Raw genomic sequence first — 14,922 nt, forward strand, 5'->3', positions numbered from 1 at the left:
CTGCAAAAACAAGGCGAAAGCTTGTTTAAAAAAAGATGTTCTTTCAAGGATTTGGGTCCCTTCTAAACCAGGACCGTGGATTCCTCAAAAGCTCTGTTCACAAAGAAGGGCTAAGTCTGTCAAAGGAGCCGAAAAGGGGTACGTTTTGCTTTTAAATCGGGCAGTTTTCCTCTAGGAGCTCGGCGAGGTCCTGGTCGGCGCCCCAGAAGGCTGGGCGGCTGGCGTCGGTCCGACTCCAAGGACCAGAGTCCGCGGAAAGAGCCCAGCTCGGAAGGGCGGGAGAAGGGAGATGGGCCCGAGCCCCAACGATTACACACCGCCTGCCAGGGTCTTACTGACCTCAGGCTGCCATCGACGCTGCCGCGACCCTAACCTAGCAAACGTCGCCCGCACGCCGCCTGGGCGCGCGGACACGCTGTTTGCTGTCGACCTTCCCGGCTCGGGCTGCCCAAGCAGGCCGCGGCAGCGCCCGTTCAGTGCTTGGAAAGCGCTGTTCCAGGAGAAAGGCCGCGAGGGCGGGGCTTGGGGCCGTTCGGGACTATTTCCTCATATCGTGGTCAGTTAGGGCGAGGAGGGCCGTCAGGGTGGAGTGCCACATGGCGCGTCCCCGCCAGGACTCAGCGTTGGCGGGCATCGAGGAAGCAGTGTGGTGCGAAGGGCTTAGAGCCCATACCGTGGAAGGATGGGTCAACCGACGAATGTTTCGCCACAGCCCACACGCCTAAGAGGGAATTTGAGGGGACATGGGGGAGGGGCGGACAGAACTGGCGTCTTGCAGAGAGCATGCTCTGTTCTAAGAGCCGTAAGTGGAGAGCCAGGCATGCGCAGTGAGGCCGGGGTGGGTTGGCAGCAGGGAGGGGCCGGCGTGAGCGGGCTGCTGTGTTTATCCGGTTTTCTGGGTGGGCGGTTAAGGCGCACGCGTGAGGGCGAAAGGCGGTGGAGCTTGATATTGGAATGCGCATGCGCGGAGCCAGCCGGTAGCTCAGGGAGGGTGTGGAGGGGGCTCTTAGAGGAGAAGCAGGGGAAAAGGGAAGCGAAGGGAAAGGATAGGGCGGGGGGAGGGGGTGAGAGTGTGCTCTGCGCATGCGTGCGGGCGCTAGCGACGACGGCGGCGGGGGAGTCTCGGGGATGACAGTGGCTTTGCCCGTTGGGGTAACGGTCGTCGTCGCCGGCAGGGCCTGAGGCGCCGCACAGTCCGCGGGATTCACTAAGGCCGCAGCAGCCCGGGCCCTACTGAGTTAGAGTGGCGCGTGGAGTCAGGGTGAGGGCGGCGAGGCACGGGGGGAGGGGCCTGCCGCGGGGCCTTGCTGGTGCTCTGGGCGGCGGCGGGGCCTGGCGGTGTGAGCGCTCGCCTTATCTGCGGCCGGGCGGGAGCCGTGGGCGGCGGCGGCCGTCGTGCTTGGAGGAGGAGGTCTCCGTGTGTGCGGCGTGGAGAAGATGGCCGGGCAGTGAGGGGGCGGTGCTTGTGCCTGGTGACCTCGGAGCGAGCGACTGAGGAGCGAGGGGCGCCGCCGCGGCCCGGCCGGGCCTGCTCCCCGCCCCCTCCCGCTGCCGCCGGCCCGCGCACTTCCTCCCCAGCCCTCCCCTGTCGGGTGGGGGACTCTCCTGCCCGCTTCGCCACCTCAGGGAACAGCAGGGTTGTAACCGCCAGGGCGGAGAGCCAGGTGCAGTCCGGGCCCCGCGTCCGATATGGAGAGAGCGGCGGCAGCCTCCGCCTGCCGCAGCTGCAGCATTCGCCGCCGCCGCGGCTTGGTGCACTAGATTGAGGAAGTCGACGCCCGAGCCGTCCTCCTTGCCGTCGCCGCTACCTCTGCGCCGGGCGCTGTGATGGAGTAAGGGCCCTGCAGCTCGTGAGAAGCGTGCGCGCCCCTCGGACCGGGCCGGGGCCTGCTCCCGCGCCCGCCCAGCTCGCCCTGAGGAGGTGCCTCCGCGTCCGGAGATGCAGCGAAGGCCGCCCGCGGAGCCGCGGGGCTAGACTGAGCGCCGAGTTCCGGCCCCAGCGCCGAAGCCCCCGCGTTCTTCGCCCCGAGGCTGCCTGGGACAAACTCGAACGCTGGTTTCTCTCTCTCTCTCTTTTTTTTTTTTTTTTTTGTCTGCAAGTCTCAGGGACGGAGGAGGGGCGCCAGGGCCCCATGTGTGGGAGGATTGCTTCAGCTCCACAAACTTGCACGGATTTTAGTTACTACTTTGGCCAGTGGTTCTTTGATTTCCTCCGATTTGTTGCAAATTCGCCATTGTTCCCTGGCTGCTTACAAAGTTGGATCCGGAATTTCTTTTCAACCGGGAGCCAACGGTGTCGAAGTGTCTGCAATGAACCCCGTGAATGCTACTGCTCTCTACATTTCCGCGAGCCGCCTAGTGCTCAACTACGACCCCGGAGACCCCAAGGCGTTTACAGAGATTAACAGGCTCTTGCCTTACTTTCGACAGTCTCTCTCTTGCTGTGTTTGCGGTGAGACGCTTTTTATTGTTCCCTTTCAATGCTTATTTTAAAAAATTCTGGGCACTGGTAACAGGAACGGTTTGGTGGCGTGGTAGTTTGTATTAAGCTTTTGTTATTTGTGCATTAGTATACGGTCATTAGTTTTGAGGCTTGTCAGAGGACTTTTGCCCAGCAGTTCAGAAAGAGCCCTCCTAAACCGTTTTGTACGGCGGCCTTAATGTTCAGAACTGCTTAATTCGTCTCGGGTCAGTTCCTTGCCATTTCTGTTGATGGTTTTATAAATGAGTGAAGTATGCTTGCGTAGTGCTTTTTTTTTTAAAAAAAAAAAAAACCTTTGATATAAGAGCTGACAACATTTACCTTGGTTAAACGTGGTTAAGCCTGGTTAAAAAATGTACATGTGGCGTGTTTGCATTTCCCCAAACTGGTGTTATGTGTGGGTAGTGGTATAATCGGATGCACCCACAGCCTGTGAACTCGATGCAGAACTTTTCTCCGTGTTCCTCAACATGCTTTGACAGTTTGACAGTAAATAGTGAGCCCAGGAAGACTGAAGGTACTCTGTTTTTTAGCTGGTGGGATTTTTACGAAATTGTTGTTCCTTATTTTGTGGTTTTAATGTGTTATGGCCTGGTAGACAATTATTTTAGGTGGTTGGCTTTTTTTCCCCCCCACCTAAAAATATTTTCTGCAGGGCAGGTTACTTTCAGGTTATTTTTTGAGTGGTACAGATATGCTGACTTATCTCATGGAAGTGTCTCAAAAGTGCTGATAATTTGGAATAACTTTGTACCTATTATTTTTTAACTTTACACCTTTTTTCAAAAAACCTGGCCTGGAAACATTAATAGGAGGGAAATGGCAATTGTCAAAAAAGTACTATCTTCCATTTCGTATTCTCATTCTACCCCAAATTTTGAGGTTTTGCTGATCCACTTGTTTAGTCAGAACTTGAGAAATTCAGGCATTTCAGGTTTTCACTTTATCTTAGGTAAAAGAAATTTTGTGCCTGTAGTGGCTGAAGGAGGATACCGTATTCCTTTGAGAATCTTGCATCATTTTCTGGATAGCATTGGGGCAAGCCACTGAACGGGGTGCAAAGGAGATGGAGATTGTGTTTTTTGCATACCAGGTACTTAATCTTATGAACATATAAGTAACTGTGTGAATGTGATTACTGTGACTGGTAACAGACAGTTAACACCTTTATAGGGAAGCGTTTGCCATGGGCAAATCACCACCGCCCTGGGCCTCAGTTTCTTAATGTGTAAAATGAGAGCTTTGGGCGAGATTCCAAGTTTTCCTTTAACTTAAATTTTACAGATAGGAATTTGCTTGGTTTCATTGTGCTCCCCCACCCCACTTCCACTTTTTATGGAGTGCTTCTTTTTATGTCTTAACAGCTTTTGGTAGTTTTTGAACTGAGGAGATAGAGCTGCTATAACTTCCTTTTCTACAAACCTTTCTTTTGGGGGGATTGCTACTCTTGTGATGTATGGGAAAGAGGGCAGAGGGCAGCCCATCCCAGCCTGCTAGAACAGCAGTAGAGAGTGATGTCATTATCCAGGTAACACTCAAAAGATCTGGTAAGTCTCCTTTTTACTAGGGGGATGGGACTTAACTGCCTAATTTAAGGGTAAAATGGTAGTTTTGAATTGTGTAGTTGCTTAGAATTTTAAGTTCTTGTCAATAGCTTCAGGATAGTTGTCTAATTGAACATTTTTCCAAATTCTCTCTTTTTTTTTAAGATGTTATTTATTGGGGTGCCTGGGTGGCTCAGTGGGTTGAAGCCTCTGCCTTGGGCTCAGGTCATGATCCCAGGGTCCTGGGATTGAGCCCTGCAGAGCCCCGCATCGGGCTCTCTGCTCAGCGGGGAGCCTGCTTCCTCCTCTCTCTCTGCCGACTTGTGATCTCTGTCTGTCAAATAAGTAAATAAAATCTTTAAAAAAAAAAAAAAAGATGTTATTTATTCATTTGACAGACAGAGATCACAAGTAGGCAGAGAAGCAGGCAGGGAGGAGGAAGCAGGCTCCCCGATGAGCAGAGAGCCCGATGCGGGGCTAGATCCCAGGACCCTGGGATCATGACCTGAGCCCAAGGCAGAGGCTTCAACCCACTGAGCCACCGAGGCGCCCCCAAATTCTTTTTTTTTTTTTTTTAAGTTTTATTTATTTATTAGAGATCACAAGTTGGCAGAGCAGCTGGCCGTTTGGGGTTTGCCCAAATGCCTTCTTGTTTCAAGCTATTACGCCTTCTTGTTCAAGCTACTCCACCATCCTATGGAAAAGATCTGTGGGTTCTACTTTTTCCCTGATTATAATTGAGTAGCTGGCATAAATTTTAGCAGTCTGAATGTAGGTTCTGGCCAGCCTCTCTGACCACTGCCCCCATGTCTTTGTACATAAGTCTGGTTATCAGGAGATAAGAAAAAAATCAGTTACTTGAATTTAGATCCAGCGCTCAAACATATTTGTATCAGATGTTGTCCTAGCTGAAAAGCATAAATACATTCAAGTTAATAGGGCATGTGCAGTCTTATTTCATGAAGATAATAAATATGTAAAAGTTTAATTCTATCTTGGTGCTGTAAATAGGGAGTTTGTTTCATCAGGTCTCTGAAATCTGACCCAGTCCTACCTTTTCAGCCTTACCTTTAACTGCTCTCATATATTTTTGTGCTTCAGCCAGGTTAATGTTCTTGCCTTTTCAAACATACATGCCCTGTGTCTTCCTTCTTTATTCAGTGAAGTCTCTTTTGCCTAAAAATACTTTTCTCTGTGGTTTAACTCATCAATTTCCTCCCTCCTCAGTGAATTCTTTGCTCACTGCAGCAGAAAGTTCCATTTTGTCCTTTGAACCTCTAACCCTTTGTTCCAGTCATAGGCACTTACAGCTCTTTAGGTGCAGCTTTCATATCTAATTCTTCTGATATCTTAGGGGAAAATACTATTTTTTGGTTTATTTTTGTATTGCTCCTGCCTCATCTACCCTCTCCTATCCAGTGACTTGCATGTTGGTGTTTATGACAGACTCAGAGGAAGAAAATGAGACCCCGAGATCATGACCTGAGCCAGAGGCAGAGGCTTAACCCATGAGCCACCCAGGCGCCCCTTAATTTTTTAATTAATTATTTTTATTAACATATAATGTATTATTTGCCCCAGGGATACAGGTCTGAATCATCAGGCTTACACACTTCACAGCACTCATCGTATCACATACCCTCCCCAATGTCCATAACCCATCCACCCTCTTCATACTCCCCCTCCCCCTCCCTCCGGCAGCCCTTCATTTGTTTTGTGAGATTAAGAGTCTCTTACGGTTTGTCTCCCTCCCAATCCCATCTTGTTTGATTTTTTCCTTCCCTACCCCCCCAAACCCCCACACTGCCTCTCAACTTCTTCATATCAGAGAGATCATCTGATAATTGTCTTTCTCTGATTGACTTATTTCACTTAGCATAATATCCTCTAGTTCCATCCACGTTGTTGCAAATGGCAAGATTTCATTTCTTTTGATGGCTGCATAGTATTCCATTATATATATATACACCATATCTTCTTAATTCATTCATCTGTCAATGGACATCTAGGTTCCTTCCATAGTTTGGCTATTATGGACGTTGCTGCTATAAATACACTGGGGTACATGTGCCCCTTTGGATCACTACATTTGTATCTTTAGGGTAAATACCTAGTAATGTGATTGCTAGGTCGTAGGGTAGCTTAGTTTCAACTTTCTGAGGAACCTCCGTGCTTTTTTCCACAGTGGCTGCACCAGCTTGCATTCCCATCAGCAGTGAAGGAGGGTTCCCCTTTGTCTGCATCCTTGCCAATATCTGTCATTTCCTGACTTCTAAATTTTAGCCATTCTGACTGGTGTTGTCCTAGGGATTTTAAGGTTTTCATTAAATTTTTATGTCTTCAAAAGATACAAGAAGGTTGGTATGTAGAATCAAATCCTGTTAGAACTGGAAGGACATGTTAAGTGGAAGAATATTAGTCTTTGAGATATTGGGAGTCCAATAAATTTATTATGTTTGAATCTCTACTAAGGCACATATTTTCTTGGTGTTTTAATTAGAAACGAGGTGGTTTTGACTTGGAATTTATTGAATTGTTGTGAAACCTTTTGGACATCCACTTTCTCATAACATGGGAAGGGGGTTCCTGGGTGGCTCAGTAGGTTAAGAATCTGCCTTAGGCTCAGGTAATGATCTGGTGGTCCTGGGATTGAGTCCCACTTTGGGTTCCCTGTATAGCGGGCAGCCTGCTTCTCCCTCTGCCTGTTTCCTCTGCTTGTGCACAAGCACGCTGTTTCTCTCAAATAAATAAATAAAATCTTAAAATGGGAAGGGGCTGTAGATTGATGTTTCCCACTGACCTAGGATTATGTGGGCTGATCAGGTTTTTCTTTTGAATGTTAAGGACTTAACAACAGAATCCTATCTTTTCATGCTATCTGTACTCTTATTTTCCACTAGAAAGGAGGTAGTTTCCTGAGTGAGAGCCTTGGTTCTCCTGTTGGGTATTGTAGTCTTGCACCTGAGAGTGGCTCAACAAGTATTTGTTGAATGGATGAAATTAGTATTAAAAATAGGAAGTTTAAGGTGAAGATGTATTCTTAGAATAAAGCATATACCTTAACTTTAAATAGATTTAGCTCTATGAAAAATTACTTTACATTTTCCTTTTTTCATTTGCCGTTGTTTATGGACCCACATTGGAAATTAGTGGAGTGTATGATCTCTGTCATCTTTTCCAGTTCTAGAATTCTGATTCTCTTCTTTTAGCAGAAATACTTTTTGACTGAGCAGTTTGTAATTAGCAAGAATCTTCTACAATGAAATGTGAACAGAAAGTTTCGAGTGAGTTATTTAAACTACTTAGCTGTTTCTTATTTTTTAAAATAATCTATTAGATGGAAGCTAAATTAAAAGGCCATTTGAACTTTTTAAAGATTTTATTTATTAGAGCGCAATAGAGTGAGCTGGAGCAGTGGGGGAGGTGGTTAGAGGGAGAGGGATAAGCAGACTCCTGCTGAGCATGGAGCCTGACACAGGGCTCGATTCCAGAACCCTGAGATAATGACCTGAGCTGAAGGTAGACACTTAACAGACTGAACCACCCAGGTGCCCTTAAAAGGCCATTTGAATAATTGTACATAAATGTGTTACACCTGCTTTTTTTGTGTGTTTATTGATACTTAAGAATTTTTTTTTGTAAACTCACTGTAATTCTTCATTGCAGTGAACACATTAAATTTATCATCTTAAGTGTATAGTTCTATAATGTTAAGTATATTTACATTGCTGTAAAATTGATTTTCATAACTTTTTCTTTTTTTTTTTTTTTTTAAGATTTTATTTATTTATTTGACAGAGAGAGAGATCACAAGCAGGCAGAGAGGCAGGTGGGGGTGGGGGGTGGATGCTGAGCAGAGAGCCTGATGCGGGACTCAATCAATCCCAGGACTCCGAGATCATGACCTGAGCCGAAGGCAGAGGCTTAACCCACTGAGCCACCCAGGTGCCCCGATTTTCACAACTTTTTCTTCTTGGAAATCTGAAACTCCATATCCATCAGCCAACTACCCTCCTCTGCAGCCCATTGGAACCACCATTCTACTTTCTGTCTGTCTGAATTTGACTATTCTAGATACTTCATATAAGTGGAATCATACAGTATTTTGTCTTTCTGTGATTGGTTTATTTAATTTAGCATAATGTTCTGAAGGTTCATCCATGTTGTAGCATGTGTAAGAGTTTTATTCCTTTTCAAGGCTGAATAATATTCCATTGTATTTGTGTACCACAGTTATTTATCCATTCATCAGTTAATGGATTTTTGGGTTTCCACCTTTTGGCTATTTTGAATATGCTATTGTGCACATGGTTGTGCAGATTACTAAAGACCCTGCTTTCAGTTCTTTTGGGTATATACTCAGAAATAGGATTGCTGGGATTGTGTATAGTATTTTCATTTTTAATTTTTTGAGGAACCTCTGTACTGTTTCCCATAGTGGTTAGACCATTTTACAATCCCACCAATACAGGGGTTCCAATGTCTCCATTGCCAACACTTTTTTTTAAATGGTAGTCATTCTAATGGGCATTAGGTGATGTCATTGTGGTTTTGATTTGCATTTCTCTAATTAGTGATGTTGATTGTATCTTCATATGCTTGCTGGCCATTTTGTTATTTTTGGAGAATCACTATCATTTTTTATGTTGAAAACTTAACTCATTACATCTTTATTAATCACTTGTTCTAAGAGCTGGACTAGAAGGATGAACAAGACACGTGGTCACTATCCATATGTTGTTCAGCATTAAGGAGAAGACAGATAAGTAGATCAGTTATTGGGGAAGTGCTTTGTTAGAGGCATTTATGTTATACCAAAATCTGAAGGATCATAATAGAACCAATTATAAGTTTATTGCATGTGTAAAAGTTTCAGAAATTAACCATAAATGACTTTCCCCCTCTTATAACTTGCTTTTGAATAGCTGTTTGGATCAAGTTTAAGCAGACCTGACTGGTGTTAAATAGAGTTTGGTTTACCAGTTTTTTTTCTTGGGACTTAAGTTCACCTGTTCTTTCTGGGAAGAATTCCTCAGGGAGCATTTGGTAGGCTGGTAAGGAAGAACAGTATGTAGTAATTTGTGTTGGCAGATACACTTCCATTCCAGATACACTTATTTAACTGGTTTCTTTTACTAATAAGAATCTCCTTTCTATAGTTTTCCCTTTTTGTATCTTAAAATTTAGTTCATTTATTCATTCCTATTTAGATATGCTTATGCAAACTGAAATTGCCTTAGAGAAAGGACTTCCAAAATGTATTGTTCTGGATGTTGAAAGAAATGAAGAGGTTTGATCCACAGTCAGTTGTCATGTGATATAACCACCTGAAAAGTTAATAAATAATGGTTCAAGAGGTGCCTGGTGGCTCAGTTGTTTAAGCCTCTGATTCTTGATTTCTGCTCAGGTCATGATCTCACGATCTCATAGTCCTGGAATTGAGCTCCATATCAGGCTCCATGCTCAGTGGGGAGTCTGCTTGAGGACCCTCCCCCCTTGCCCTTGTGCTTTCTCTCAAATTAAAAAAAAAACAGTAATGGTTCAAGACAAGCAGTACAGTGCTGAAGAATTATACAGGAGGGATTGTTTCAATCTGTTGAGATCTAGGAAGTATGGGGCTTAAGACGGGTGAGAACAGTGATGAAGTTAGTGGACATTTTCAGCAAGGTTGGAGGGAGAGAACAGTTGGCTGCAGAAAGTCAAGTTTATTGTAGTGAATAGTCCTAGTTAGATCCCTTGCCCTATAAATTGAGTTTCAGGACTCTTTTGTGTGGTGAGTCCTGACGCAGGGCTAAGGAATTTGACATTTACCCTGGAGAATTTTTTCCCCCAGAGATATGCTCTGTGGGCCACTTAAATCAAAATTACCTAAAGGGCTCATTCAAAATCAGAGTCCCAGTTATCGCAATAGAGTGATTGAATTGGAATGTCTTTGAGCAGGTTCTTGTAATCTGCATTTTACCCCCCCATCTTGATAAGGGGTTGGAAGTTTGCAAATCGCTATTGCAAGCATTTGAGAAACAGCTTTGTAAATAAGAGAGTGATGTGATTTCCTAAAATTTTTGGAAAGATTAATTTGGGGGTAGAATACAGGATTGATTATTAAGACATGAAAGGAAAACAGATATATCCATATTAGATAGAAGCCTGAATAGTGGTGGGAGTAGAGAGGTAACACCAAGATATTATGAAGGGAAAGGTTTGTCTTCCTTACAGTTATCATAACATTTTAATTCTTTGATATGTACTGTGTTACACTTTTTTATGGTTAGGCATTTTTCACTATGAATGGATTAAATGAGGCATTTCCCACCCTGAAATTTACAAACATGTCTAGCACAGTGCTTTCACATACACCTGATGAAATGTACTGAATTTTATTGAAGAACTGACAAAAACCTGGCAGTTTAACACACATGCTTGGAAAACATTGAAGGAGTCAGAGAACCTTGTTATGTAACAGAAGTGAAGTAAGGAAGGGTGTTGGTTTTGGAAGGACATGAAATATTTAAATAGGCAGGTTTGAAATAATTTAAGAACAGTCCAATTAAAATACTCTTCAGGGATTCAGCAGTTTGGTATTGGATTTTGGGAGAGATCATGTGCTTGGGAGAGGTTGCCAGGTAAGATTGGAATTAGAGGTGAGTCAGGTGTGGGGCTTAAAAGAATGAGACAGTGTTGAATAATGTGATAGTCCTTGGGGATTGGGATTATAAAGAAATACTGGAAATTAGAAAATGATAAAAATATCTGTTTTATATCTATTTTACTATCTTTTTATTTTATGCTCTTCCCTGGAAACTTTGATTTTATAATTTTATATACTATTTGATGTAGTAAAACAACATACCTTCTGCGCTTTGAGGTTGTTGTTTTCATTCTCAATTTAACTGAAACATCCAGACCTCCTTTCTTTCTATTCCTTGGTTGCTTTGTGCATGCATAGCTTGCCATCGGTAATTGGCTAATGTCATTATATTGGCTTCTCTCAGAGTCCACTTGGCTACTTTTATATATGATATGTATATATATTTATATTCACACTTTTGTATATAATTTGAGGTTTTGTGAGTTTTGGTGTACTTTCTCTATTTTTTATTTTAAAAAGTGATATTTCAAAATCTTACTCTGATTTCTCATATTTTTCTGTGTCCAGTAGTGACCTTTGACTTCTTACCATTTGATTTCTTTTACTCTGACATTTCTTTTGAAGATTAATTTTTTGTCCTCATATCAGGAAATTAACTTAGATAAATTTTTACCTTAATTACTATATATCTGGCCATTTTTCTTTTTCTTGATCTGACTCTGTCCATAATATTTTAGCAGAATTATTTTCTTTTTTTAAATTAACATATAATGTATTATTTGTTTCAGGGATACAGGTCTATGATTCATCAGTCTTACACAATTCACAGAGCTCACCATACCACATACCCTCCCCAGTGTCCCATCACCCTGCCACCCATCCCTCCCACCCACTCCACTCTAGCCACCCTCAAGTTTGTTTCCTGAGATTAAGAGTCTCTTATGGTGTGTTTCCTACTCTGGTTTCATCTTGTTTCATTTTTTCCTCTCTTACCTTATGTTTCTTATTTCCCCTTGTTTCACAGATTCCACATATCAGTGAGATTATATAATAATTGTCTTTCTTTGACTTATTTCACTTAGCATAATGTCCTCTAGTTCCATCCATGTTGTTGCAAATGGCAAGATTTCCACTTTTGATGGCTGCATAGTATTCCATTGTGTATGTATATACCACATCTTCTTTATTCATTCATTTGTTGATGGACATCTAGGCTCTTTCCATAGTTTGGCTATTGTGGACATTGTTGCTATAAACACTGGGGTGCACATGCCCCTTTGGAACATTACATTTGTATCTTTGGGGTAAATATCCAGTAGTGCAATTGCTAGGTCCTGGGGTAGCTCTATTTTCAACTTCTTGAGGAACCTCCATACTGTTTTCCAGAGTGACTGTACCTGCTTGTATTCCCACCAGCGGTGTAGGAGGGTTCCCTTTCCCCATATCCTTGCCAACATCTGTCCTTTCCTGATTTGTTATTTTATCCATTCTGACTGGTGTGAAGTGGTAGCTTATTGAGGTTTTGATTTGTATTTCACTGATGCTGAGTGATGTTGAGTGCTTTTTCATCTGTCTTTTGGCCATTTGAATGTTGTCTTTGCAGAAATAGAAATGTCTGTTCATGTCTTCTGCCCATTTCTTGATTGGATTATTTTTTGGGTGTTGAGTTTGGTAAGTTCTTTATAGATTTTGGATACTAGTCCTTTATCTGATAGGTCATTTGCAAGTATCTTCTCCCATTCTGTCCGTTGTCTTTTGGTTTTTTGACCGTTTCCTTTTTTTGTGCAAAAACTTTATCCTGATGAAGTCCCAGTAGTTCATTTTTGCCCTTGCTTCCCTTGCTTTTGGCGATGTTTCTAGGAAGTTGCTGTGGCTGAGGTAGAAGAGGTTGCTTAGCAGAATTATTTTCATTCACTGCCTTTGTACTCGAATCTTTGCAGAGTTACAATATCTTGTTTTCTCAAGTTGTTTTAATCTAGTTTTCTAGCTAGTATATTTTGTTTGCTGACTTTAGTTGTCTGTCAGCATTTGTCTATTTTCTTTATGGTTGTAATCCATAGAAAAAGTGCACTTAAAATGCTGTCTGGTCTCAAATTTGGAAATTTTCTGGCAAAGTTGAGTAGTTTTGAAATTCTTATGTAACAATTAAAGGCGCACGTAAAGTGGGGGTGGATGGTCCAGTGTATAACCTAAGGGCTTTTGAACTTCTGTCAATCCTGCTAAATATCATTTCTTTGAAGTTTAAATATCTATCTGATGTTCTGAAATTTGGGACTCTGGCCACATTTAATACAGAAATCCAGGATCAGAAGGGAGCATTCTAATTCGGGCATCCTTGTAATTTCTGAATATCCTCTATAGTTAATCAGTTGGTTCTCTGGCCTGTCACTGAACATAGTCTTATCTATCAGAAGCTGAGGCTGTGTCAGGTATCCTTTTATGGTGTCAGTAAGCTTGCCAGCTCAATTTTTACATAGGTCTTACAATGAAGATATTACTGAGTTAACTCTTTATGAGGAGAATTTATGAAGCTTTAGGCAGAAAGGACCATAAATCGAGCAGCCATTTTTTTCACATCAAATAATCTTTTCTGTAGTATTCTTGAAAGTTTATCCAAGCCTTTTCCGGAATACCTCTAGGGTAGGGTGCTAAATTAAATTCTACTCTACAAAATAACCGAATCTTTGACAACTTTTTAAAAAGAACTTTCTTTTTAGAAAGTTCTTGCTTCCATTTGCCCAAGTCGCCTCTGTAATTGTCTCCCACTGATTTTTTTGTTCTCTGGAACAATTCAGGAAGCCTTTGATAAAATTTTAACCTTCAGCTGTTGGAAGAACTGTTTTCATGTCTTTCCTGAGAAGATAATCATCACAAAGTTACCTGTCCTGGGAGCATTCTGGTTTCAGGTTTTTTTAAGTGTGGACTTTTGTGTCCATGCCCATTATGGTCGGGTGGGATTATCAATTTTCTCAATTTGGATAAATAACTTGATTTCTTTTTGTTTCATTTGGAAGTTGGGAAGACGTTAGATGAGAGCAGATACTTGTTTTTGAATTTGGGTCTTGGACTTTTTTTTTTTTAAAAGATCTTATTTATATATTTGACAGACAGAACACAGTAGGCAGAGCATTAGGCAGAGACAGACAGAAGGGGGAAGCAGACTCCCCACTGAGCAGAGAGCCCGACACGGGGCTGGATCCCAGGACCCTGGAATCATGACCTGAGCTGAAGCAGAGGCTTTAACCCACTGAGCCACCCAGGGGCCCCTTGGACTTTTTTTTTTGCTTGGTTACAGATTTACTGTGTTGGTGGTCAGTGTTCTAAAATCTAGAGTTCATGTAAACATCCAAATTTAGGGTACTTCCTGGAAAATTGTAAGGTCTGGCAATAATGGATCTGTGTTCCATTGTGCCATGGCATCACTGGCTGTAGATGAGAGGAGGTTTGTCTTAGAGGTAGAGATATGCCCTCTCCAGATTACCCTTGTTCCCACCTAACCCTTGTCACATTTACTTATTTTTTAAACTTAGCATTCTTGCCCTTGTAGGTATTTGGATCTGTAATTCTCAGGAATGGAAGATTTTATGAGGTCTCTTATGTCCTAGACACTATCTAGCTTGAGACACACAATTCTAATGTTGTTTGGATTTTGAATTACTTTGTAAAACCTGAATCAGAATCAAGATTGTGTTATCTTTTTAAAAAATTCTTTATTTTATTTATTTGACAGAGAGAGAGAGAGAGAGAGAGAGGGGACACAAGCAGGGGGAGTGGGAGAGGGGAGAAGCAAACTTCCTGCCAAGCAGAGAGCCAGATGCGGGACCTGATCCCAGGACCCTGGGATCATGACCCGAGCCGAAGGCAGATGCTTAATTACTGAGCCACCCAGGTGCCCCAAGATTGCTTTATCTTGTTACGCAGTCAGAGAACATTTGTTGGTTCATGGTATTTCTGGTCAACTAAAACATCTTCACAAGATGATTGATAGTGTTTTCCAAATCTCTATTCTTTTTTTTTTTTTTTAAGATTTTATTTATTTATTAGAGAGGAGAGCCATAAGCACTGGGAGAAGCAGGCAGAGGGGGAGGGAGAAGCAGGAGCTCCACCGAGCAGGGAGCCAGATGTGTGGCTCAATTCCAGGATCCCCCGATCACAACCGAGCCAAAGGGAGACGAGACGCTCAACTGACTGAGCCACCCCAGTGCCCCAAAGCTTCTCTATTCTTGCTGATTCTCTGTTTCGTCAGTTCTTGAGAAGTGTTGAAACCTCTTATTATGGATTTGTCACTTTGTCTTTGGAGTTTTATT

The 14,922-nt window shown here is 42.9% G+C and overlaps 1 protein-coding gene across 3 annotated transcripts in view; it reads left to right on the forward strand.

Moving 5' to 3' along the window:
* The first annotated feature begins 1,076 nt into the window (after nucleotides 1-1,076).
* Nucleotides 1,077-14,922, forward strand: part of MSL2 (MSL complex subunit 2) — a 38,970-nt gene continuing 25,124 nt past the window's right edge. The window contains exons 1-2 of one of the 3 annotated variants that reach the window (XM_032869642.1): nucleotides 2,364-2,452; nucleotides 3,847-4,029. In XM_032869642.1, coding sequence (XP_032725533.1) covers nucleotides 3,939-4,029 — 91 coding nt within the window. In that variant the 5' untranslated portion in view covers nucleotides 2,364-2,452; nucleotides 3,847-3,938. Of the gene's footprint in view, nucleotides 1,262-1,987; nucleotides 2,453-3,846; nucleotides 4,030-14,922 lie in introns of those variants that run through there. The other 2 variants (XM_032869643.1, XM_032869645.1) reach the window with 2 other exon arrangements.

Source organism: Lontra canadensis, unplaced genomic scaffold, assembly GCF_010015895.1.
Source record: "Lontra canadensis isolate GAN:19392208 unplaced genomic scaffold, GSC_riverotter_1.0 scaffold38, whole genome shotgun sequence".
Lineage (NCBI taxonomy): Eukaryota > Metazoa > Chordata > Mammalia > Carnivora > Mustelidae > Lontra > Lontra canadensis.